At 44.5% G+C, this 26,359-nt stretch overlaps 1 protein-coding gene across 2 annotated transcripts in view; it reads right to left on the bottom strand.

The window, feature by feature from the left end:
- Nucleotides 1–3,451: 3,451 nt before the first annotated feature.
- The window catches only part of LOC311110360 (trifunctional purine biosynthetic protein adenosine-3-like), a 33,256-nt gene continuing 10,348 nt past the window's right edge, over nucleotides 3,452–26,359 (bottom strand). Inside the window, exons 6-21 of one of the 2 annotated variants that reach the window (XM_084188906.1) lie at nucleotides 23,398–23,466; nucleotides 23,062–23,187; nucleotides 22,811–22,898; nucleotides 22,592–22,677; nucleotides 22,125–22,293; nucleotides 20,303–20,534; nucleotides 19,419–19,516; nucleotides 17,956–18,065; nucleotides 17,363–17,561; nucleotides 16,798–17,049; nucleotides 16,350–16,502; nucleotides 9,416–9,619; nucleotides 8,968–9,132; nucleotides 5,517–5,789; nucleotides 5,105–5,220; nucleotides 3,452–4,181 (exon numbers count right to left, since the gene is read on the bottom strand). In XM_084188906.1, the coding sequence (XP_084045032.1) occupies nucleotides 3,984–4,181; nucleotides 5,105–5,220; nucleotides 5,517–5,789; nucleotides 8,968–9,132; nucleotides 9,416–9,619; nucleotides 16,350–16,502; nucleotides 16,798–17,049; nucleotides 17,363–17,561; nucleotides 17,956–18,065; nucleotides 19,419–19,516; nucleotides 20,303–20,534; nucleotides 22,125–22,293; nucleotides 22,592–22,677; nucleotides 22,811–22,898; nucleotides 23,062–23,187; nucleotides 23,398–23,466 (2,538 nt within the window). In that variant the 3' untranslated portion in view covers nucleotides 3,452–3,983. The remainder of the gene's footprint in view (nucleotides 4,182–5,104; nucleotides 5,221–5,516; nucleotides 5,790–8,967; nucleotides 9,133–9,415; nucleotides 9,620–16,349; nucleotides 16,503–16,797; nucleotides 17,050–17,362; nucleotides 17,562–17,955; nucleotides 18,066–19,418; nucleotides 19,517–20,302; nucleotides 20,535–22,124; nucleotides 22,294–22,591; nucleotides 22,678–22,810; nucleotides 22,899–23,061; nucleotides 23,188–23,397; nucleotides 23,467–26,359) is intronic. The other variant, XM_084188907.1, reaches the window with a different exon arrangement.

The following is a 26,359-nucleotide window of genomic DNA, read 5'->3' as shown; positions in this document are numbered from 1 at the left end:
TGCATGATCAAATTCAGCTGATGCGCATAGCAATGCACGTAATGGCCTTTCTTGAAATGCTCACGCACCTTTTGCCTTCTCTCGCCTCATCACACTGGCTCCATCGTAAGCTTGCGCAATGAGTTTGACTTTCACGTCGTCGGCAAAAAGACCGTTCAGTCTCTCCAAAAGCACACTGGCGATTGAGACTGAGGTTGATTCCGAGATGGGAAGGAACTCAAAAAAGCGCTCCTGCACTTTGTGGTTGTCTCTTTGATGTGAACTTCTTTCAAAGAGACAATCGAGTTGCACTGAACGCTATAGCCATCTTGATAGTAGTACGTGAATTGATTGATGCTGCTACCCGCTCTTTTCTTAGTTACGTTCATGGTTACGTTACGTATGACGAAAGCGCGTAAGTGCAAGCCCTCAGAAACCCATAGAGATTGTATTGAAAGCTCTGAAATTTGAAAAAAAAATGTTTTACATGGGAGTCTATGACAGACTTCTGGCCGATTTTCAACCTGACTGAAATCGCCCCAAAAGGGGGGGGGAGCCATTTGAAGCACGACTTTAGCCTGATTGGACATTTAGTGGCAGTGTGGCACTGTGGCAGATCAGACGTCTAGATTACAACACTGATAACTACTGTTGCCGTGATATAATTGATTAGAAAAAAATTCCCTTTTCCCGTTTGGCAGTGCGTCGCCCATATCGCCCTATTGAACAGACCGCCCCTGCCCCTTACACTCATTAACTGGTTGTGCCACCTTTAGCTGCAATGACTCCAACCAAATGCGTCCTGTAGTTGTTTATCAGTCTCTCACGTCGCAGTGGAGGAATTTTGGCCCACTCTTCCATGCAGAACTGCTTCAGTGACACGTGGGTTTTCAAGCATGAACTGCTCGTTTCAAGTCCTGCAACATCTCAATTGGGATTAGGTCTGGACTTTGACTAGGCCATTCCAAAACTTCCAATTTGTTGCTTTTTAGCAATTTTCATGTAAACTTGATTGTGTGTTTTGGATCATTGTCTTGCTGCATGACCCAGCTGCGCTTCAGCTCACAGACGGATGGTCTGACATTCTCCTGTAGAATTCTCTGATACAGAGTAGAATTCATGGTTCCTTCTATTAAGGCAAGTCGTCCAGGTCCTGAGGCAGTAAAGCATCCCCAAACCATCACACCACCACCACTATCCTTGACCTTTGGTATGATGTTCTTAGTGTGGAATGCAGTGTTTGGTTTTCACCAGGCATAATGGGACCCATCTCGTCATTTACAACTGCGATCTGGCCAAGAAAGCAAAGCAGTGCGATCAAAACACCACCACAGAGTTATATATGGAATAAACAAAACGTACAGTCAATGACACAATAGAAAATCTATATACAGTGTGTGCAAATGTAGTAAGTTATGGAGGTAAGCCATAGTGCAAAATAATTACAATTTAGTATTAACACTGGAGTGATAGATGTTCAGAAGATAATGTGCAAATAGAGATACTGGGGTGCAAATGAGCAAAATAAATAATGTAAATAACAATATAGGGATGAGGTAGTTGGGTGGGCTAATTGCAGATGGGCTGCGTACAGGTGCAGTGATCGGTAAGCTGCTCTGACAGCAACCTGCGTAACGATTTTTTAAACTAGTTTTCATTAGGAAGGTGGATAAAGCATTTATCAAAAGCTTTCACTTTTGCATGTGAAAACGCAGAACCCTTGCTTCCATTCAGCCACAAGAGCATTAGTGAGGTCGGGCACTGATGTTGGGCAATTAGGCCTGGCTCGCAGTCGGCGTTCCAATTCATCCCAAAGGTGTACGATGGGGTTGAGGTCAGGGCTCTGTGCAGGCCCAGTCAAGTTCTTCCACACCGATCTCGACAAACCATTTCTGTATGGACCTCGCTTTGTGCATGGGGGCATTGTCATGCTGAAACAGGAAAGGGTCTTCCCCAAACTGTTGCCACAAAGTTGGAAGCACAGAATCATCTACAATGCCATTTTATGCTGTAGCGTTAAGATTTCCCTTCACTGGAACTAAGGGACCAGGAACCAGGAAAAACAGCCCAAGACAATTATTCCTCCTCTACCAAATTTTAGTTGGCACTAGCATTCGGGCAGGTAGCAATCTCCTGGCATCCGCCAAACCCAGAGTTGTCCGTCAGACTGCCAGATGGTGAAGCGTGATTCATCTTGTGTGCGGCCGTGGAAACCTGTTTCATGAAGCTCCCGACTAGTAGTTATTGTGCTGACATTGCAGAGGCAGTTTGGAACTCAGTAGTGAGTGTTGCAACAGAGGACAGACAATTTTTACACGCTCCTAGACGTTTCCACTTCACAATATCAGCACTTACAGTTAACCGGGGCAGCTATAGCAGGGCAGAAATTTGACGAACTGACTTGGAGAGGTGGCATCCTATGACGGTGCCACGTTGAAAGTCACTGAGGTCTTCAGTAAGGCCATTCTACTGCCAATGTTTGTCTATGGGGATTGCATGGCTGTGTGCTCGGTTTTATACTCCTGTCAGCAACGGGTGTGGCTGAAATAACCGAATCCACTAATTAAGGGGTGTCCACATATTTTGGTATGTATAGTGTACGTCACTTATGTTTTGAGATGATTTCGCCATGGGCCAGAATGAAGCACCTGGCTCACGCCCGCCCGGTTCCAAATTTTATGCAATCAACGCTAACCAGGTGCACCCGGGGCATAATCAAATCCCCTCATAGAATAATGAAACCTCAACTGAGCAACATTTCCAGGGCTCATTCTCAATGATTCTGATTTCTTGTCTTCTGACCTCCACTCCTAAAAACGCATTGGACGGAGCTTGGATCCATTGTGCTTTGAGGAGATGAGAAGAATCGAGGAAAGACTACTTGAGAAATCCAGGGTATGCCTTAACATAATAACTGATTGGACAGGTGAACACAAATGTTCCACCACATGGCTTTCACCTGTCCAGTCATTTGTAATCGGCGATTATGTCAATGGATGCACTTTCAAAGAATTTGAATGTGGCCAAGGTCGGTCCTTTCTCCTGAAGTATGCGCTTCACTTTATACATTTGAAAGTAAATGACTAGTATAAGAAAGATGGTGGAAAATCCCTCTAACCCATGCCTACACCAAATGTGGGGAGGAGAGTGCAGATAAAGTAAAGCGGAACTAGAGAAAGAGGTAATTTGTTGATTCAGTGTTTTCAGTTGCAACATCAAGGGAATGTTGTGTGCACCCTAAATACGAACATTTAATGATTGTCAGTACAATTGAAATATTTTATGTTGGAACTCTTGGTATGTTCGTACACCTGTCCCACAACCTAATGAAATGTTTTGAGAACATTCACAGAACCGATTTTGGTTTGCCGAGAAGATTGTCATAAGCGCTTTCATTACATTTCAATAACTTTAATATCGTATGTTAAATCTGACGAAGTCTTGCTGGTTTGCCGATAAACTACAAAATAAAGTTGTTCAACATTGCAAGTTTAATGCAAGGACAGGCAGAAATAGCAGTTTTGGCATCGTCACTCAGTGTTAAAGTATATGCAGAGAACCCACTTCATACTACAACTATAATGACTTTCCCAGCTGGCATAGCAAAAACATTATTGATTGACTCATCATACAATGTCTCGAGGATATACCTAAATTCATAGTTTAAGTACTACTGTAACATTATGCGCAAGGGGAATTACTTAGTTATTTTGACATTGTAGCAATGGCACAAGGAATGTATCTGGAAGAAAACAGTGTGGCTACAGAGACGAGGGAGGGAGGTATGGTCTTTGAAGAATTCCATTATAGCCTAGTTGTTTGACCAAATATCTATTATAAACAATAAGAGGTTGACTTTTCAGCAAAAGGCTATGGGAGACATTTACTACGCAGGTCAGTAGAGCCACTGCATTTAGGTGGGGGCTAATGTATTTTGAGGTAGGGTATTTTGGGGGTGGGGGCCAGGATGTGTTTGGGCAGGTGTGGTTGTACGGTGGTGAGGTTTAGCCCTGCGTGTTGGGGTTCCAGACGATGCGTCCGTCATCCCCCAACCTCACACCGCCCCCGGCCACCAGTTCCAGGGCGGCAGGGAAGGCCCGGTGCTCTGCCTCCCGGATGCGATCTGATAGGCTCTCCTCAGTGTCATTCATCAACACAGGCACCGCCTCCTGCACAATGATGGCCCCGGCATCAACCTCTTCCTGTGGACAAAAGTTAAGGCAGGGAAATATTTAGGTCCTGTCCATAGACGACTCCATGCCCAAAAGCCTGTTTTAGCATGGGCATCGCCATTTTTAAGTAGTCAACTGGGTGGGACTTCATATGGGTTAAGGAAGGATCACATAATTTCATCCAGGTCATAACGAGGGATCAGCAAATTAATTATAATCGTGAGAAAACATTCCATAACTGCAGGTGGCAGTAAATTGTCAACATTGGCTTTATACCTGTTTAAAACACACTCCAGGTGGCAGTATGCACCCTTTCAGTTTGTTACCAACTCATAGTAGTAGAATAACTGACTACTTCAAAATGGAGATGGCCTCAATGGCACCGTCTGTGCACTCACAGACACAAAAGATGAGTCGTCTATCTAAGTCTACGGTCCTGTCCAGGAACAACCCATAGCCTCTAACCCTAGGCACTTATGTATCTGAAAGGATTGGATAGGTCTAAGCAATATGGCTATAATTCCACCTAATGTATCAGAGAAATCAGTTTGGATCAACATGTGCCTAGCCCTAGGGGGTGAGGGGTTGTTTCTGGATAAAGCCCTTTCGAAATCAAGATATGGATAACAAACTAAATGTGGAAAATGTTCTGCAGTGGAGCAGGAAACACAGGATAAGTTTGGCTTTAAGATCAGATTTCTTCAAATGTTTTAGTCATTTAGCAGACACTCTTATCCAGAGCGATTTACAGTTTGTGAGTGCATACATTTCATACTGGCCCCCTGTGGGAATCGAACCCACAACCCTGGCGTTGCAAGCTCCATGCTCTACCAACTGAGCTACAGGAGGCCCACGGGGGCTCATTTCTGATCTGAGCTCATTTCTATACCAACATGCGGTTATGATTAGTATTGGTGAGCAGAGGCAGGACCTGTTCTCAGTACAGTACTTACAGCCACAAAGTGGACGGTGCAGCCAGTGACCCGTGCCCCCGCCTGTAGAGCCTGCTTCTGGGCATTCACCCCCTTGAATGCGGGCAGCAGGGACGGATGGATGTTCAGCAGTTTTCCTACAACACACAAAATACATTAATTCTCACATATGTGCACACACTCGCACAAACATAATATCAAAGCATTGTTAATAGAGTGAAAGCGTACCCAAACACGCTCCAGCCCGATCAAAAAAAGGAAAAGAATTGGGTGTCGACTGAGGGATTTGATCATTTCAAAAAGCATTCTTTACCCCATGTAACTTCAAGGGAGAGCAAGTGAAGTTAAGAAATGCTTTTTTGGATCAAATCACCGTTTTCTGTGTGATACATAGACATCACATAAAAATACACACAAAGCTGGGTGGTCCTACCGTTCCATTTCCTGACGAAGGACCCTGTCAGGATCCTCATGAAGCCGGCGAGACACACCACCTCCACATCGAATTCCTCCAGCACGCGGTCAATGGTGCCGTCAAACTCTGCCCGGCTACCGTACAGCTTATGGTCAACTACCCGTGTCTGAATGCCGGCCAGAGAGGCCCTTTTGAGGCCCAGAACCCCCGGCCTATTGGAGATCACCACCACGATCTCTGCTGAGCTGGATGTTCTCTTGGCCTGCTCCATCAGCGCCTGCAGGTTGGTGCCTGACACACACAATACACTTAAGGCAGTGCACACTGGTATACAGATTCCATTTATAACTGGAGAACTGCAATTAGCTATGGGGCACTAGCATCCACTTAACTGCAATTCTACACATATACAGGCTCTACTTAGACATCTTTCACAGTAAGGAACCATCTACCTAATGTTGAAATTTGGGTGAAGTATCCCTTTAACAATTGCCTACAGCAGGGGTCTCAAACAGGTAGATCGCGAGCAACTAGTAGCTTGCAGCCCACCTATGAGTAGCTCGCCAAACAATTCTGAAAGTAGATGCAATTTTTACGTGTTCCACCGCAAACTGTCAAACAAATCTCACAAGTATCAGACACCGCCAGCTCACAGCTACCATTTAATGAACGCAACATTGACATTATCCCACCCCTAGTTAGCCACGATTGGCTTAAAAAGCCAAACCTAACAATATCTGCCAATTAATTTCCAGCAATATTGCCGTAGGTCTGTGTGGTGCGCTCGTTTTTATCGCTCCGTGTGTAGTAGCCAGTTTAGTCTTGTGGGTTGACAGAAATACTTTCACAATTCAAATGTTAACAGCAAAGTAGGCTTACCTGGCAGAAGTATATCATGAGTAAGTATATCATTTGTATATATTATTTGTAAACTTTGCCATGACATGAGCAGCAGCAGTACAGAACCATCGCTAGACTGGCACATTAGAAGGCACATTCCTCACTTGCTAGATGCGCAATTAAAAAAGGCCCAGATGTGGAATTAAATTTAAAAGATATATTCTGATTTGATTTAAATACTCAGAACATCCAATTTCGTTGTTTCTCCATTAACAATTGTAATTTTAAGTGATTAATAAAAGTGAGAACATAATTTGGGAAAATAGAAAACATCAGATTGTATTGGGCCCCCCTTAGAGTTGTTTATTAACCATTCATTTACCAGGTACATTGACAGAAAACAGTGCACTACTTTCTCTTGTACACCAAGAACCCGGGAAGAGTTACAGGGGAGAGAAGAGAATGTGCCCATTTGATAGCCACCCCAAAAAAAAAAATAATAGTAGCTCACGACATGTTCGATCTTTTAAAAGTAGCTCTCATGCTAGAAAAGGTTGGAGACCCCTGGACTACAGTGATTTAATGGAGATGTGTAAACTATGGCATGCACCAATAAGGGTGCTCCTATAGACATATTTCCTGGCCACGTCAAAAAGTTGTGCGTGCAGTTTCGAATCAGAAAGGGGCTTGTTTATATTATATTCAGATGCAGCGCATGCAAGTTAAACACGTTATCAGATGGTTATCGTCTACAACGTCGCAGATGTCGGAGGATAGCCAGCGAGGCAAGGTAAAATATCACAAATATAAGAATATACAGTGCCTTCAGAAAGTATTCATACCCCTTGACTTATTCCACATTTGTTGTGTTACAGCCTGAATTCACTAAATAGATCCCCCCCACCCCATCCATTTACACACACAATACCCCATAATGACAAAATGAAAACATGTTTAGAAATGTTAGCAAATTTATTGAAAATGAAATCTCATTTACATAAGTATTCACACCCCTGAATCAATACTTTCGTAGAAGCACCTTTGGCAGCGATTACAGTGGTGAGTCTTTCTGGGTAAGTCTAAAGAGCTTTCCACACCTGGATTGTGCAATATTTGCCCATTATTATTTTTAAGGACTTCAAGTCCTTAACAATTACAAGCATACCCATAACATGACGCAACCACCACTATGCTTGAAAATATGGAGAGTGGTACTCACTGTTGAATTGGATTTGTCCCAAACATAGCACTTTATATTCAGGACAAAAAGTGAATTGCTTTGCCACATTTCTTGCAGTATTACTTTAGTGCCTTGTTGAAAATAGGATGCACGTTTTGGAATATTTGTTTTCTGTACAGGTTTCATTATTTTCACTGTCAATTAGGTTAGTATTGTAGAGTAACTACAATGCTGTTGACCCATCATTAGTTCTCCCATCACAGCCATTAAACTCTGTTTTAAAGTCACCATTGGCCTTATGGTGGAATCTCTGAGCGGTTTCCTTCCTCTCCGTCAACAGAGTCAGGAAGGACGCCTGTATCTTTGTAGTGACTGGGTGTATTGATACACCATCCAAAGTGTAATCAATAACTTCACCATGCTCAGAGATTCAATGTCTGATCAATAGATACCCTTCTTTGAAAGGCATTGGAAAACCTCCCTGGTCTTTGTGGTTGAATCTGTGTTTGAAATTCACTGCTCGACTGAAGGGTATAGAGATAAGGTATTCATTCAAAAATAATGTTAACACTACTATTGCTTATTTAGGTTCGCCATTAGAAAAGCAGCTTAACACTTAAACTCAAAACATTTCAGCTTTTAATTTTTTATTAATTTGTAAAAAAATATATAATTTCACTTTGATATTATGGGTTATTGTGTTTAGCCAATGACACAAAATCTGCATTTAATCAATTTAAAATTCAGGCTGGAAAATGTCAAGGGGTGTAAATACCTTTTGAAGGCACTACACTCTATGCTCTTGATTAACCCAGTTCTACCTCATAGTCCATTCAACTCTACAGTTCATTAATAATAATTCACAACAATAGCAATAAGGCAATTCAGGGGTTAGTGGTAGATGGCCAACATATCACGGCTAAGAGCTGTGTCCTAAGAACAGCCCTTAGTCGTGGTATATTGGCCATATACCACACATCCTTGGGCCTTATTGCTTAATCATAGCAGTCAAAACAAGTTAAATCGACATCCATTGATGGAAAATGATCTGGCGAGTTTAATAAGGGCGAATTATCTTTTCTCTTACAACATTCTTAAGGTCACAATAATTATTATTTTGATGGAAAAACAAATTTAGCTTCTTAGAATATGCCGTTACAAATTACGCCGATATTCCTTCTTAATTTGCTCAATAACGCTACGGAAAAAGGGTTTATTGGATAAATGTGGCAACTGTTCTCTTGATGCATACATTTATTGTTTGCTTGACCTGGCAACGCTGGTCCCGACATCAGTGTATAGCTAATTCTGCTACAGGGATTTTTGATGAGAGCATGCACGCGCATCACTTGAACGTGACATTTGCTTGTAATAAATTACTATCTGTTGGCACTTGGCAGTGTTTTCAATTTCAGATACAGTGACACACGCCATACACACGCCACTAACCTGTGCCTGAGATGAGGACGCCTACCCTGGTCCTCTTGCGGGGGACGGTGCTGCTGCTGTCCCCTTGAGACGCTCCGTTCTGCAGGGGCCCCAGGTCTACTACGCAGGGAGAGGGGCCTACACGCAGGCTCTGCTCCAGGTTCCTGATCACCACAGGCTTGGCCCCTTCACAAACAGGCACACACACACACAAAATTCAGTAAAATGACAAAGATGAATACCACCAAGCACTGTGAGTCTTACCTGTGTGTGAGCTCATGCGTGTTTGAACCCATCAATACAAAAATTACATTTAATGTGAACATCTGAAGGGCATTTCCTCATTAACAAGATCGATTCTATACAACATACAGTTAGTTTCCTTATCGGTCTGTGAGTGTACAGAACCCATAATTTCTGAAGCATTGGAATGAGAGTTTCACTACTCATGCTTTATGTCGTCGCTCACCAGGCTGCTTGTGGGCCAGCGAGCCCACGATCCAGGCATCCTCATGGGCTTGGAGCTGCCTCAGGACCCTCTGGGCGTCCGGAAAGGCCACCACCAGCACGGCTCCAAGGCCACAGTTGAAGGTGCGCCCCATTTCCTCTTCGCACAAGCCCCCCTCCTTCTGGAGCCATGAGAACACAGGGGGGATGATCCAACGGGATGCGTCTGGGTGGGACATATAGTGCACACAGAGCAGCTCACACACACACATTCAATATGAAGTAAATACTAACCACTGTTCAGAGCTGACCCCAATTAGTCGACTGGTCGATAGGCTGTTGGTCGACCGAGATTGTTTGTTACTGCTCGACTAAAACAAACATATACACACGCCCATCTCAGTGAACTAATCCATTGCGGAGGCCTAAACTAAAACCCAATTTATGCTTGATCTGAAAACATGGAGGCTCCATATGGAGGGTGTGACGCATTTGCGGAGCCTCCAGATGCATGCATAGGCCAAATCGAGCTCCGTACCGCATCGCCATGCGCCTCCAAACATTTTTAACAATGTGGAGGGCTCTGTATAGCTCCACATTGACGTGATTGGTTGACCGTAGGGGGTACTTCCTGTATAAATGCAAACTCACTTCCTTGACAACAACTCTGCACTGCTCAGCGAAGCATGAATGCCCTGACTTCTGCTGAGGCCATATCACTGTAAATGCTGCATGGCCAATGACCATGCGCCCAGATGCACAATGTACTTCCCTCTCCAGAATGCACTCTCTCCCGCCAACTTGTGCACATTCATTGTTTCATAACTTCATTGTGTTAATTGTTTGCATTTGATTGTTAGTGTATATCAATTCCCCATTACATAAATCATCAGTTGTACATTTACCGTTAACTCCTAATCTACAAATGTTTGTTACTTTGGTTACGGTAATTTATTTTAATGCATTCAATATTATTATTCCAGTCTTCCCGTTCTCATTGTCGGAGTGGACACATTGATTGCAGAGTGCACAACCTATGCTACACTTGTGAGAAACATGTTTTGGTTTATTTCATTCCATTTACAAGTTTTAGACATTGTCTGTGGTCCTCTGTAGCTCAGCTGGTAGAGCATTTATTTTTATTTTTTTTATTTCACCTTTATTTAACCAGGTAAACCAGTTGAGAACAAGTTCTCATTTACAACTGCGACCTGGCCAAGATAAAGCAAAGCAGTGCGATAAAAACAACACAGAGTTACATATGGGGTAAAACAAAACAAAGTCAAAAATACAACAGAAATACATATAATATACAGTGTGCAAATTTAGCAAGTTATGGAGGTAAGGCAATAAAATAGGCTATAGTGCAAAATAATTACAATTTAGTATTAACACTGGAATGATGTGCAAGAGATGATGTGCAAATAGAGATACTGGGGTACAAATGAGCAAAATAAATAACAATATAGGGATGAGGTAGTTGGGCGGGCTAATTTCAGATGGGCTGTGTACAGGTGCAGTGATCGGTAAGGTGCTCTGACAACTGATGCTTAAAGTTAGTGAGGGAGATAAGTGTCTCCAGCTTCAGAGATTTTTGCAATTTGTTCCAGTCATTGGCAGCAGAGAACTGGTAGGAATTGCGGCCAAAGGAGGTGTTGGCTTTGGGGATGACCAGTGAGATATACCCGCTGGAGCGCAGACTACGGGTGGGTGTTGCTATGGTGACCAATGAGCTAAGATAAGGCGGGGATTTGCCTAGCAGTGATTTATAGATGGCCTGGAGCCAGTGGGTTTGGCGACGAATATGTAGTGAGGACCAGCCAACAAGAGCGTACAGGTCACAGTGGTGGGTATTATATGGGGCTTTGGAGACAAAACGGATGGCACTGTGATAGACAACATCCAATTTGCTGAGTAGAATGTTGGAGGCTATTTTGTAAATGACATCGCCGAAGTCAAGGATCGGTAGGATAGTCAGTTTTACGAGGGCATGTTTGGCAGCATGAGTGAAGGAGGCTTTGTTGCGAAATAGGAAACCGATTCTAGATTTAACTTTGGATTGGAGATTCTTAATGTGATTCTGGAAGGAGAGTTTACAGTCTAACCAGACACCTAGATATTTGTAGTTGTCCACATACTCTAGGTCAAACCCGTCTAGAGTAGTGATTCTAGTCGGGTGGGCGGGTGCAAGTAGCGTTCGGTTGAAGAGCATGCATTTAGTTTTACTAGTGTTTAAGAGCAGTTGGAGGCTATTGAAGGAGTGTTGTATGGAATTGAAGCTCGTTTGGAGGTTTGTTAACACAGTGTCCAATGAAGGGCCACATGTATACAAAATGGTGTCGTCTGCGTAGAGGTGGATCTGAGAGTCACCAGCAGCAAGAGCGACGTCATTGATATACACAAAGAAAAGAGTTGGCCCAAGAATTGAACCCTGTGGCACCCCCATAGAGACTGCCATAGGTCCAGACAACAGGCCCTCCGATTTGACACATTGAACTCTATCTGAGAAGTAGTTGGTGAACCAGGCGAGGCAGTCATTTGAGAAACCAAGGCTATTTAGTCTGCCAATAAGAATGCGGTGGTTGACAGAGTCAAAAGCCTTGGCCAGGTCAATGAAAACGGCTGCACAGTACTGTCTATTATCGATCGCGGTTATAATATCGTTTAGGACCTTGAGCGTGGCTGAAGTGCACCCATGACCAGCTCGGAAACCGGATTGCATAGCGGAGAAGGTACGGTGGGATTCGAAATGGTCGGTGATCTGTTTGTTGACTTGGCTTTCAAAAACTTTCGAAAGGCAGGGCAGGATGGATATGGGTCTGTAACAGTTTGGATCTAGAGTGTCACCCCCTTTGAAGAGGTCACCCCCATCTCTGGGGATCTCAGACGTTACGAAAGAGAGGTTGAACAGGCTAGTAATAGGGGTTGCGACAATTTCGGCGGCTAGTTTTAGAAAGAAAGGGTCCAGATTCTCTAGCCCAGATGATTTGTAGGGGTCCAGATTTTGCAGCTCTTTTAGAACATCAGCTGTCTGGATTTGTGTGAAGGAGAAGCGGGGGGGGCATGGGCAAGTTGCAGCGGAGGGTGCAGAGCTGGTGGCCGGGGTAGTGGTAGCCAGGTGGAAAGCATGGCCAGCCGTATCAAAATGCTTGTTGAAATTCTCGATTATTGTAGATTTATCGGTGGTGATAGTGTTTCCTAGCCTCAGTGCAGTGGGCAGCTGGGAGGAAGTGCTCTTATTTTCCATGGACTTTACAGTGTCCCAAAACTTTTTGGAGTTAGTGCTACAGGATGCAAATTTCTGTTTGAAAAAGTAAGCCTTTGCTTTCCTAACTGCTTGTGTATATTGGTTCCTAACTTCCCTGAAAAGTTGCATATCACGGGGGCTATTTGATGCTAATGCAGTACGCCACAGGATGTTTTTGTGCTGGTCAAGGGCAGTCCAGTCTGAGGAGAACCAGGGGCTATATCTGTTCTTAGTTCTGTATTTTTTGAATGGGGCATGTTTATTTAAGATTGAGAGGAAATTACTTTTAAAGAACAACCAGGCATCCTCTACTGACGGAATGAGATCTATATCCATCCAGGATACCTGGGCCAGGTCAATTAGGAAGGCCTGCTCGCTGAAGTGTTTTTGGGAGCGTTTGACAGTGATGAGGGGTGGTCGTTTGACCGCGGACCCGTTACGGACGCAGGCAATAAGGCAGTGACCGCTGAGATCCTGGTTGAAGACAGCGGAGGTGTATTTAGAGGGTAAGTTAGTCAGGATGATATCTATGAGGGTACCCATGTTTACGGATTTAGGGTTGTACCTGGTAGGTTCGTTGATAATTTGTGTGAGATTGAGGGCATCTAGTTTAGATTGTAGGATGGCCGGGGTGTTAAGCATATCCCAATTTCGGTCACCAAGCAGTACGAACTCTGAGGATAGATGGGGGGCAATCAATTCACATATGGTGTCCAGGGCACAGCTAGGGGCTGAGGGGGGTCTGTAGCAAGCGGCAACAGTGAGAGATTTATTTCTGGAAAGGTGGATTTTTAGAAGCAGAAGCTCAAACTGTTTGGGCACAGACCTGGATAGTATGATAGAGCTCTGCAGGCTCTCTACAGTAGATTGCAACTCCACCCCCTTTGGCAGTTCTATCTAGACGGAAAATGTTATAGTTGGGGATGGAAATTTCAGAATTTTTGGTGGCCTTCCTAAGCCAGGATTCAGACACTGCTAGAACATCAGGGTTGGCGGAGTGTGCTAACGCAGTGAATAACTCAAACTTAGGAAGGAGGCTTCTGATATTTATGTGCAGAAAACCAATACTTTTACGGTTACAGAAGTCAACAAATGATAGCTCCTGGGGAGTAGGAGTGATACTGGGGGCTGCAGGGCCTGGGTTAGTCTCTACATCACCAGAGGAACAGAGGAGGACTAGAATAAGGATACGACTAAAGGCTTTAAGAACTGGTCTTCTAGTGCGTTGGGTACATAGAATAAAGGGGGCAGTTCTCCAGGCGTTGTAGAAAAGATTCAGGGCATTATGTACAGAAAAGGATATGGAAGGATATGAGTACAGTTCAGGTAACCCTAAGCGTTGGGTAACAATGAAAGAGATAGCGTCATTGGAGGCATCGATTGAGCCGGTCTCGGCGTGTATGGGGGGAGGAACAAAGGAACTATATGAGGCAGTTTGAGAGGGACTAGGGGTTCTACATTGAAATTGTATAATAAGAACTAACCCAAACAGCAATAGGCAAGGCATAATTGACATGGGAGAGAGGCATAAAGCAGTCACATGTGTTATTAGAGAGAGCTAAGACAACTGGAAATAGCGATAACGTTTGGGCTAAGACTAAACAGAATAAACAGGACAGGGTACCGTGTAAAGGAACAGTCCAGCAGGCATCAGCTGTGCAGCTGAGTGATCATAAGGTCCAGTGAACAGCAATATGGGAGTCCGAGAGCAGTTCAAATTGGTGCTTCAGCACAGCTAGCAGGGAGCACAGTTGTAGTTTGCGTGTGCTAGCGGGCCGGGGCTGGCAGATGGATCTTCGTGGTCGTCGCAACGGGAAGCCTGTTGAAACCACATCAGACTATTTCGTTGGCAAACCAGTCGTGTTGGATCGGCGGGGCTCAGTGTCAACACTAGGAGGTCCCGTCCGGTTGACAGAGAGGTAGATAGCCGGGAGATGGGCCTGAGGCTAGCTCAAGGCTAACTGGTGCTTGCTATAGGGCAATGGTAATCAGCCAACAACAGGTTGCAGCTAGCTAGCTGGTTGTGATGATCCGGCGCTAGGGTCCAGTGATTCCGGCAGAAAGTCCAATAAGCTCTGGGTCGATAGCACGCTGGGTCGATAGCACGCTGTGCAGACTGGCCGACGAATTGTCCAGGCTAGAGCTAGAGCTGGCTGGTGGATAGTGTAGGCCACGGACAATGGTGAAGACGCTAACGGTGACTAATAACAGGTAGCCACCATTTTCAGCTTACGGTTCTTGATGAAAGTTATAAAGAAATAATAGAATCCTTTCCACGTTGGAATGACGCCAGGGTAGTGGGTTCGATCCCTGGGACCACCCATACACACACAAAAAAATTATGTATGCATGCATGACTAAGTCGCTTTGGATAAAGCGTCTGCTAAATGGCATATTATTATTATTCTTTTGTTTGGAGCACTCCTATCAATGTTGAGTAAGGACGCGCACATATAAAGGTCTATAGGCTACCTGGCCTGTGCGCAAATGTAGGGATATAAATGTGCGCATTTGGGGATCTGCTAGTATTTCTGATTGGCTTAACGCACCACCACTAATGACCAGTGGAGCTTCTCAAAGTAATGTTTTCTTCACGTCAAACAGCAAGCAAACAAAGTCGGTTTTCACATCCATTGAGAATTACAATAGTTCCTCAATGTATTACAAAAATCTTTCCAGCTCTCTCCCTTTCAATAACCACTCAGCCTGAAAGGGAAAAATTTAATGCTCCAAACCAATGGAAACGTCATAATATAGGACTACCTAGTTACTTCTAATTAGTTGCGTGACTTGGACTGAAATAGGTCCGATACTCATTTTGGGTGCTGGTACTGTTTATATTTAGGTGCAGGAGCGCCACAATACTTTTGAGTTAAAATTCTATAAGAGGTGCCGGTACTCAGCTCCGGTAAGCTCCTGCCCAAGTCAAGCACTGCTTCTTATCCCTTGCGCAAATAGCCTACAGCTGTGTCTGTCCCAAAATCTGAGGGCCCAGAATATTTTATACAATGTTGCAGGTTCGCTAGGGTAAGCTTCAGGCCAGGCCCAAGTTAATAGATGATACAATGTTTCAAGTTCCTTGCAGACAAGTCATGTGTAGCCAATGTAATTTATAGGATATGTATTTTTTAAATCAGGATATTTTCTACCTGCAATGTTATTTGTTGGCTTTATACATAGTTATATATTTGTACAATGGCAGAATCTGTAAAAGCCAGCAGGAGGGAAATAGTTGGGTCAGGTTATCTAGATCTCTGGCGCCTTTTTTATTTTTATTTAACCAGGTAAGCCAGTTGAGAACAAGTTCTCATTTACAACTGCGACCTGGCCACGATAAAGCAAAGCAGTGCGATAAAAAACAACAGAGTTACATATGGGGTAAACAAAACAAAGAAATGCCTTCGAGGCATCTGTCTTATTTCATCAAAATGGTAAGCCTTAAGCATCAGACAAGCTTGATGCATATAGTTGGTTTTATTAAAACACATACGGTGTGTCTATATGGAAAAATACAAGTTATTGGTCGAAAGAACAGACTACTTTCGGTCAACCAAGATTTCTTTTTTGGTTGGGGACAGCCCTACCACAGTTAGTACAATTCAAAACAGCATCAGGTATCTGATATGGACAACTGTTTCATCCTCATACATTGTTTACCACTACACTTTAAAAACATGGGCAATAAGAGAAGTGTGTGTTTCTCTCTCACCCAGGTCAACGGACAGTTCCTGAGGTAGTACTCGGGGGATGTTCTCCAATAGGCCGCCCCCAGTGATGTGGGCGTAGGCCTTGATGGCGCCGCTGCGCAGGATTGGCAGGAGCAGGCGGCTGTAGATCTTAGTGGGCGTCAGGAGAACCTCGCCTGTCAATCAACATGGGGAAAGACTTTAGACGGGGAAAAGAGACCTCTAGGGGGAATTACTTTAATTATGATACATTGGATTCATAAAGCACTTTTCAAGGACCCAGATAAACCTTACAATAGTACAATTGAACAACAGTACAAAAGATGACCAATAGAGACTGGGATAAGACAGGTAACAGGCAGGAAGATAGCATGAGAGAAGAAAGATTGGGCAGAAAAACACACAGAAATGATCTCTCAAATAAATGTAAGTTTACTCTGTGTAAGAGCTTCTATGATCTCATTAACCTACCCACGGTTTGTCCAGGTTTCCCGAAAGGTGCAGGGGAGCTGTAGGTGACTCCTGCCCTCTCCAGGACCTTCCGGACCAGGCTGAATCCGTTGCTGTGCACCCCCGAGGCGGCAACCCCGATGAGCAGGTCCCCCTCGCAAATGTCCCCCAGCCTGGGTAGCAGGGCGCCCCTCTCCACCGCCCCCACGCAGAACCCTGCCAAGTCGTACTCTCCGGGGCCGTACACACCGGGCATCTCCGCAGTCTCGCCGCCTGGATGAACGAACAGAAAAACGCACACAGTTGTTAACACAAATATATGATCAAACACACATGCATGCAGTTGCAAATGTGCGCACACACACACACACACAATGTAGAACCCAGAAATGGATGGCTGGCTCACGCCCAAGAATACAGATGGTTTCCAGTGTAGCAGCTAAAACCCTACTATGTTGGTTTTCACTACACCCCCAGTATACAGCCAGCATCTCTACTTTCTTACCACCTGGACACACAAAATATAGTGCGCACACACAGCCATCCTTGCATCTTAAGGCTGACATCCGACTGCCCCCCCCCTCACCCAGTAGAGCGCAGCCCGCCAACCCGCAGGCCTCGGCCACGCCCCCGATCACGGCGGAGGCCACGCCCACATCCAGCCGGCCACAGGAGAAGTAGTCCAGGAAGAAGAGAGGCTCCGCCCCCTGGGCCAGCACGTCGTTGACACACATGGCCACCAGGTCCTGTCCCAGGGTGCTGTGCTGCTGGCATGCCTGGGCAATCTAGAGAAGGCAGAGATGAGGGCAGAGGTCAAGTCATGAAGAGATTGTAGGATCTCAATGTCTTTGTGACTCCTAGCATAATCTCTCCTCACCTGCTTAAAACACATTGGCGAAGGAGGTCTAAGAGTAGGGACCTTGGACCTTCTACGCCAATACAGCAGAGGCGAGGAGATGGTATGTGTGGAATCACGGAAAGAGTAATTGATAAACAGCCAAAACATACGCACATGAACCTACATTTCTCTAACTGTGCTAGGCCAAAAAAATTGATACAAAAAGAACGAAAAGCCTGTACTTGGAATATATTGCTCCCTAGCTTTATTCATGCACCAAAACATGCAATGCAGCTGCAATGTCTCATATACCGTTTTTTGTTTTGAGAAGTCATGCCTACCTTGAGCTTGGTCCCTACTCCGTCTGTCCCAGACACCAGGATGGGGTCGATGAAGCCTGCAGCTTTGAGGTCAAAGAGGCCGGCAAAGCCCCCCAGCTCAGCGTTACACCCTGGTGGACAGGAAGGGAATAACAGCAACACTGGTCTTTTACAAAATGAAGAACACATTGGGGAAAAAGTTTAATATACAAAATATTGTATATTTTTTTAAATAATATTCTATCCAGTTACCTTTACATCTGGTTGATGTAAAGGTAACTGGAAAAATGAAGGAAACACCAACATAAAGTGTATTAATAGGGTGCTGTCCCACCACGAGACACCAGAACAGCTTCAATGCACCTTGGCATAGATTCTACAAGTGTCTGGAACTCTATTGGAGGGATGCGACACCATTCTTCCACAAGAAATTCCATCATTGGTGTTTTGTTGATGGTGTTCCCATTAGTGTTGAGATCTGGTGACTGACACATACACACTTTAAACAACCTATGCTCCTTTGAGACCCCTCTATCAAAGTCAATGAGATCCCATGGTAGCCAAATTAATGGGCAAGCAGGCATTTTTTATACATGTCTATAAGCATGATGGATTGTTAATTAACTCAGCAACCACACCTGTATGGAAGCACCTGCTTTCAATATACTTTGTATCCCTCATTTACACGTGTTTCCTTTATTTTGGCAGCTACATGTATGTCTTTTAAACACCAAAATAATTAATTAAATCAATTCATCCATCCGCCCACCCATCCATATGTATAATTGTAGAAAACAACTAATTTATGCTTCCTACAGCAATGTGTTCATAGATCAAAATCGAGGAAACTGTTCCAAATTCTATTTGAGTAAAACTGTGTCTACAGGTACAGTATCTGTTAAAGCCCTGGGCACTACAATACATCACTTACTTTAATTATCCAACACCCAGATAAAGTAGACAAGACAAATAACCTAATTTCTTTCCTCCGGTTCATTTCACAAGGGAAGGAAAATAATTTACCTTCTTGGACCTTCGTAATTAGTTGGATAAGGTGAAACCATGATAGGTTGACTGAGAGACTGCTTTAGTGCAGGGCATGTAATGAAATTCCCAATCCCAAACCGACCCCTAGCACCTTGTCCCTCTAAAAATTGGCTAGGTAGAGGTTTTTTCCATAATGCTTATACCAGTGTTTCCCAGCCATTCCACTTAATTGTTCAATTCCAGTACCAGCACACCTGATTTAACTAATCAGAGGCTTGATGATTAGTTGACCTGAATAGTTCAAAAAGGTGGAATTCGAACAGGCAGGGTACTCAGCGAGATTTGGGAAACTAATCATATATCCAATCTTACACAGATCATTACAAGTGGATAGGTATGAGTTTGGGAAAAGCACTGCAGCTCTCCAGGCTGTCTAGCTAGTAGCTCAGCTGTAGCCGTTCTGATTAAAGGCAATGAGAGGGGGTTGACGCGACTACCTGAGCGAGAGGTGGCCTTGGCCAACGGCTTGATCATGTCCACCAGCCGGTTGCCCGCAGCGATGTCCACTCCGCTGTCCTTATAGGTTAGGCCTCTGCTGGGGGAGGGACACACAGCAAGGGTCAGAGGTTATGGTGAGACGACCAACCAATCAGGCTACAGCTATTTGCCCTCTACCAATGTCAGTGTGACTCAACAGGCTATTGTCTGTCTATGTCAAATCAGGTGGTCCCTCAATCCAGCTTCTACCTCCCATTACCAGATTGAGTTATATCACACTAATGTAAAAAATATATATATACTGTCATGTATAAGAATGTCTTTGGGTAGACTACCTACAAATGTTTCTCTGTCCAAAGTCCATTGACCCATTCTTATCAAGGGGTACAAATCATGAGTCGTGCTAGCTAGGCCAACCTACAATTTAATGCAGATTACCTTCAGCCAATGCTTACGCCAATCCAACATAAATAACTAGGAAAAAATTCAAAATATGAAAACTAAAAGTCAAGACTGGAACTCTACACAGTAGCAGTATACAGAATGAAATGTCACTAGACAATCTCTACTGGAATGTGAGCGTTCATAGTAGGTTCATACTAAATGCACTGTTTCTAGGCCAAATCTACATGTAAACAACCGACAGACACCGAGGTAGACCTTGTCTAGGGTTACCCAATAGCCCCTCCTGTCAATATGTACTCTAATAAACAAAATATAGGGTTCTAACCTGACGATGGTCAAACTATTACAGTGAAATTATGAATGAGGAGTGTTTAGGATGCCGAAAGTCCTTTATCTGTGTGTGTGTGTGTGTTCAGTGTTAATCAGTGTTCAGTTTGTGTGTGTTTAGTGTGTCCACCCTGTCCCCTCTCACACACACCTGTGCTGGGTGAGGTGGGCGATGGCTCGGTGGCCGATGTCACGTCGGTACACGGCTCCCGGGAACCCTACGGCGGCCACGCCCCGATTGGCTGCGTGCAGGGCCATCTCCAGGGACGACCTAACAGCGGTGACAGTGAGGACACGGCCCCCGCTGGAGACCACGCCACCTTCCTTCAGCGCCGTTCCGGCGTGGAACACCTGTACCCCTGTCTCCTCCACCTGAGACAGACCTGAGAGAGTCAGAGTCGAGAGTGAGTATTATAGGGAGCGTATTAGAGGGAGTGATAGAGAGAGATGGAGGGAGGGAGGATATGAGATGGAGATAAAAATGAGTCCCTACTCTCCCCCTACTTTAATCAGTTTCCACCAATTAGCGGCAGATTTTCATGCGAATATTCTAAAATCTGCATAAAAACAAAACGCACATTTTCCCACCAGAGATGCATTTCCATCAAATTGACTTGTTGCAGGTAATAATAATAATAATAATAATAATAATAATAATAATAATAACAAGCCATTTCGCAGACGCTTTTATCCAAAGCGACTGACAGTCATGTGTGCATACATTTTTACGTATGGGTGGACCCGGGGATCGAACCCACTACCCTGGCGTTACAACCGCCATGCTCTACCAATTGAGCTACAGAGGACCTGTGCGTGATGTACTGCACATTAAAAAAACGTATACGGTTATATTCCCATGTACTGAATAAAACATACAAGTTAAATGGGTTTCCATTGCATTTTCAACTCTATTGATGGTTTTGTCACAAAATAAATGGCGTTATATCGCGAGTGTGCCCACTCTGGTCTTGGCACGTGCACTCTTTATAGAACGGCCCGCAGATACAGTGGGGGGGGGGTATAACCTACAAGAGATTATTGTGGACCCCACATTTTTTGGGGGGCCAAACAGCAGCCAAGCATCAATTATCATGTCACCCTGTGAAGTTCATAACTTATTTCATCTGTAGCCATTACAGGGGTTTCCAAACTTTTTCACTCGGGGCCCCCTTCCAGCATTACAACAAGATCTCTGGGCTAAATAAACATAATAAAAATACATTCGCTGACATGGGCTAGTTGATCTGTACATTTCTTACAATTTATAAATAGCTCTAAGGTATACAATGACTAACATGACAAGAGGAACTGATGATGCATTACCCAATTTCCAAATTGCACCTTGTGCATTCTACTATTACAACTTTCAAGAGTAAGTTTAAAGCCGGACTGAGTTCCTCGCGCCCCAGTTTGGGAACCACTGGCCTAATAAAAACTGCATGCTTTCCGAGTCGTAGTGGGATGACCACACACACACCATATCACAAAGTTTACTTCGATATGATGGTTATTATATCGATATTTGCGCATAAAAGCGTTTCCACCACCATTTCTCGTATAATAAATTTTACCGACACAAAAATATCCCACCTCGTTGGCAAAACAAAATACGCTACACATTTGGAAAGTTTACCAACAAATGTGTTGTTTCCATCAGGCCTCTCATGACATTTTTTATCCAACATGTACTTTACTCACATAAAAAGGTTGGATGAAAACCTGGTTAATGTTATGTAATTAGTTGATAGGTCGGTTGTTCAGTGTCGGTTGCGACTGACAGCAGATCTGTTCCAAACATGGGAATATTCACTAGGAATCAAACGAAAGAACACTGAGGCAAACGGAATGAAATGTGGAGGGACCTACCAGAATTTGTCCAATGGAAACTTATTTTAGTTGCAAAACATTTTGCTACGGTGTTTGACTAATGAATACACCCCAGGCAAGTAGAGCGTGGACAGAAGCGTACCTACCTGTGATTGCAACACCTTTCTTATAGGAGCCGGGGTAGCCGGGGCTGGCCATGACCACAGTGACTGCAGAGCTGTCCTGGTGCCACACAGTGGTGCTGGATGCTAACTTCCCCTGCATGGTGCTCTGGAGCACCTCGTACAGGTCACTCTTCAGCAAGGGCATCAGCACCTAGAACAGGGTCACGTTCAGTGCGAAGAAAATCTTTTGATTCAGAGTGGGGATGTAATACTGGAATGTCCATTTGCACACTGCAAAATGTTTTGGTAAGGTTTGCCCAACTGAACATGATTCAGGCAAGATCGGAATTGTCCTAATAGGCACAGATCCAGGACCAGTTCATCCTCCATTAATCTTAACCTTACCCATTAGTGGAGTGCAATTGCAAAACTTGCCTTATCAGCTCTATGATGATAAAATAGAGCAGAGACGTACCAATAACACATGCTCACACACACAGTTGACAAACCTGACACTCTGGGTCGCCGAAGCGACAGTTGAACTCCAGGACCTTGGGCCCCTGCTTGGTCAACATCAGCCCAGCGTACAGCACACCTGAAAAAGGATGACGACAGGTAAACGAGCAAGTCAGACACAAATAAACAACAGAAAGAGGGACCCAATTTTGCACCCCTTTCATTTCCACTCCACACAATAACCAGTGTGCTGCATGCAGTTCATTACTTACCCACATAGGGGGCACCCTCCTCCTTCATGCCATCCACAGTCTTCTGGAGGACAGTCTCTCTGATCTTCTGCAACAGCTCCTGAGACACCTGGACACAGACAGTGAGGACAAACAGGTGGACAAGCAATAGCAGGTGGTGGACAGACAATAGCAGGTTGTGCACAGAGAGAGACTACATACAAGTCCTACACATTCTGAGCAACGTGAGACAACGGTCGGTAGTTGTCAAGAGTGTGTGTGGGCGTGTGTACCTGCGGGGTGGGGCAGTAGGCCCCCATGCCGCCCGTGTTGGGGCCCAGATCCCCGTCCTGCAGGCGTTTGTGGTCCTGGGCAGGGGGCATGGGGGACACAGTGCAGCCATCACTGAAACACAGACACTACACGGGAGAAGAGAAAGAGCAAGTAGTTAGTAAATGCCAATAATGGAACCACATATTGAATTGTCAGGTAGTGAGCAAAATAACCATAACATTTTAAATAGGAAAAGCACATTATCCAATGTATTCTTTGCACAGATCTGTGCTATTTTGCGTGACAAATGTTTTTTGCCCACTATGTAAGAAAAAGAAAGAGGACCAGACACTCACAGACACTTCCTCTCCCTCCAGAAGTTCCTCCACCACCACAGTCTCCCCGGCAGAGCCGAATGCCTTGTCCTGCAACACACACAAACACAGGCATGCACACCTTCGCTTTAAAATGGGAGCTGGATTTGTAGAGTCAAGACGAGAGATCAAATCAAAATGTTATTTGTTACACGCACCGAATACAACTGATGTAGAAATGCTTGCTAACGAGCCCTTCCCAACTATGCAGAGTAAAACATTTTAAATGGTAACAAGAGAAATCAAATAAAGTACACAAGAATGGAGCTATATACAGGGAGAACCAGTATCAGATCAATGTGCAGAGGCACAAGGTATTTGAAGTAGATATGTACATGAAGTCAGGGTAAAGTGACTAGGCATCTGGATAGGAAATAAGAGTAAAATAAAAAAACAGAGTAGCAGCAACAAATGAGTGTAAAAGTGTGCGTTGTGTCAACATGTGTTGGTTGTGTGGGAGTGTCAATGTAGTGTGTGTGAGATTGAGTGTGTATATAAACTCAGCTAAAAAAGAAACGTCCCTTTTTCAGGACCCTGTCTTTCAAAGATAATTCGTAAAAATCTAAATAACTTCACAGATCTTCTTGTAAAGAGTTTAAACACTGTTTAGGGTCTAAACACATGCTTGTTCAATGAACCATAAACAATTAATGAATATGCACCTGTGGAATGGTCGTTAAGACACTAACAGCTTACAGACGGTAGGCAATTAAGGTCACAGTTATGAAAACTTAGGACACTAAAGAAGCCTTTCTACTGACTCTGAAAAACACCAAAAGAAAGATGCCCAGGGTCCCTGCTCATTTGTGTGAACGTGCCTTAGGCATGCTGCAAGGAGGCATGAGGACTGCAGATGTGGCCAGGGCAATAAATTGCAATGTCCGTACTGTGAGACGCCTAAGACAGCGCCACAGGGAGACAGGACGGGCAGCTGATTGTCCTCGCAGTGGCAGACCACGTGTAACAACACCTGCACAGGATCGGTACATCCGAACATCACACATGCGGGACAGGTACAGGATGGCAACAACAACAACTGCCCGAGTTACACCAGGAACGCACAATCCCTCCATCAGTGCTCAGACTGTCGGCAATAGGCTGAGAGAGGCTGGACTGAGGGCTTGTAGGCCTGTTGTAAGGCAGGTCCTCACCAGACATCACCGGCAACAACGTCGCCTATGGGCACAAACCCACCGTCGCTGGACCAGACAGGACTGGCAAAAAGTGCTCTTCACTGACGAGTCGCGGTATTGTCTCACCAGGGGTGATGGTTGGAATCGCGTTTATCGTCGAAGGAATGAGCGTTACACCGAGGCCTGTACTCTGGAGCGGGATCGATTTGGAGGTGGAGGGTCCGTCATGGTCTGGGGCGGTGTGTCACAGCTTCGTCGGACTGAGCTTGTCGTCACTGCAGGCAATCTCAACGCTGTGCGTTACAGGGAAGACATCCTCCTCCCTCTTGTGGTACCCTTCCTGCAGGCTCATCATGACATGACCCTCCAGCATGTCAATGCCACCAGCCATACTTCTCGTTCTGTGCGTGAATGTCAGTGTTCTGCCATGGCCAGCGAAGAGCCCGGATTTCAATCCCATTGAGCACGTCTGGGACCTGTTGGATCGGAGGGTGAGGGCTAGGGCCATTCCCCCTAGAAATGTCCGGGAACTTGCAGGTGCCTTGGTGGAAGAGTGGGGTAACATCTCACAGCAATAACTGGCAAATCTGGTGCAGTCCATGAGGAGGTTATGCACTGCAGTACTTCATGCAGCTGGTGGCCACAACAGATACTGACTCCCCCTTGTTTCAGGGACACATTATTCAATTTCTGTTAATCACGTCTGTGGAACTTGTTCAGTTTGTCTCAGTTGTTGATTCTTATGTTCATACAAATATTTACACGTTAAGTTTGCTGAAAATAAACGCAGCTGACAGTGAGAGGACGTTTATTTTTTGCTGAGTGTATATACAGTTGAAGTCGGAAGTTTACATACACTTAGGTTGGAGTCATTAAAACTCGTTTTTCAACCACTCCACAAATTTCTTGTTAACAAACTATAGTTTTGGCAAGTCGGTTAGGACATCTATTTTGTGCATGACAAGTAATTTTTCCAACAATTGTTTGTTTACAGACAGATTATTTCACTGTATCACAATTCCAATAGGTCAGAAGTTTACATACACTAAGTTGACTGTGCCTTTAAACAGCTTGGAAAATTCCAGAAAATGATGTCATGGCTTTAAAAGCTTCTGATTGACTCAAATTATGTAAATTAGCCTATTGGAGGTGTACCTGTGGATGTATTTCAAGGCCTACCTTCAAACTCAGTGCCTCTTTGCTTGACATCATGGGAAAATCAAAATAAATCAGCCAAGACCTCAGAAAAATAATTGTAGACCTCCACAAGTCTGGTTAATCCTTGGGAGCAATTTCCAAATGCCTGAATGTACCACATTCATCTGTACAAACAATAGTACGCAAGTATAAACACCATGGGACCGCGCAGCCGTCATACTGCTCAGGAAGGAGATGCGTTCGGTCTCCTTGAGATGAACGTACTTTGGTGCGAAAAGTGCAAATCAATCCCAGAACAACAGCAAAGGACCTTGTGAAGATGCTGGAGGAAACAGGAACAAAAGTATATACATCCACAGTAAAACGAGTCCTATATCGATATAACCTGAAAGGCCGATCAGCAAGGAAGAAGCCACTGCTCCAAAACCGGCATTAAAAAGCCAGACTACGGTCTGCAACTGCACATGGGGAAAAATATCGTACTTTTTGGAGAATTGTCGTCTGGTCTGATTAAACTAAATGTTTTGGCCATAACGACCATCATTATGTTTGGAGGAAAAAGGGGGTTGCTTGCAAGCCGAAGAACACCATCCCAACCGTGAAGCACGGGGGTGGCAGCATCATGCTGTGGGGATGCTTTGCTGCAGGAGGGA

Source organism: Coregonus lavaretus (genome assembly GCF_964263955.1).
Source record: "Coregonus lavaretus genome assembly, contig: SUPER_35_unloc_4, whole genome shotgun sequence".
In the NCBI taxonomy this organism is placed as follows: Eukaryota; Metazoa; Chordata; class Actinopteri; order Salmoniformes; family Salmonidae; genus Coregonus; species Coregonus lavaretus.
This window is presented reverse-complemented; position numbering and strand designations above follow the sequence as displayed.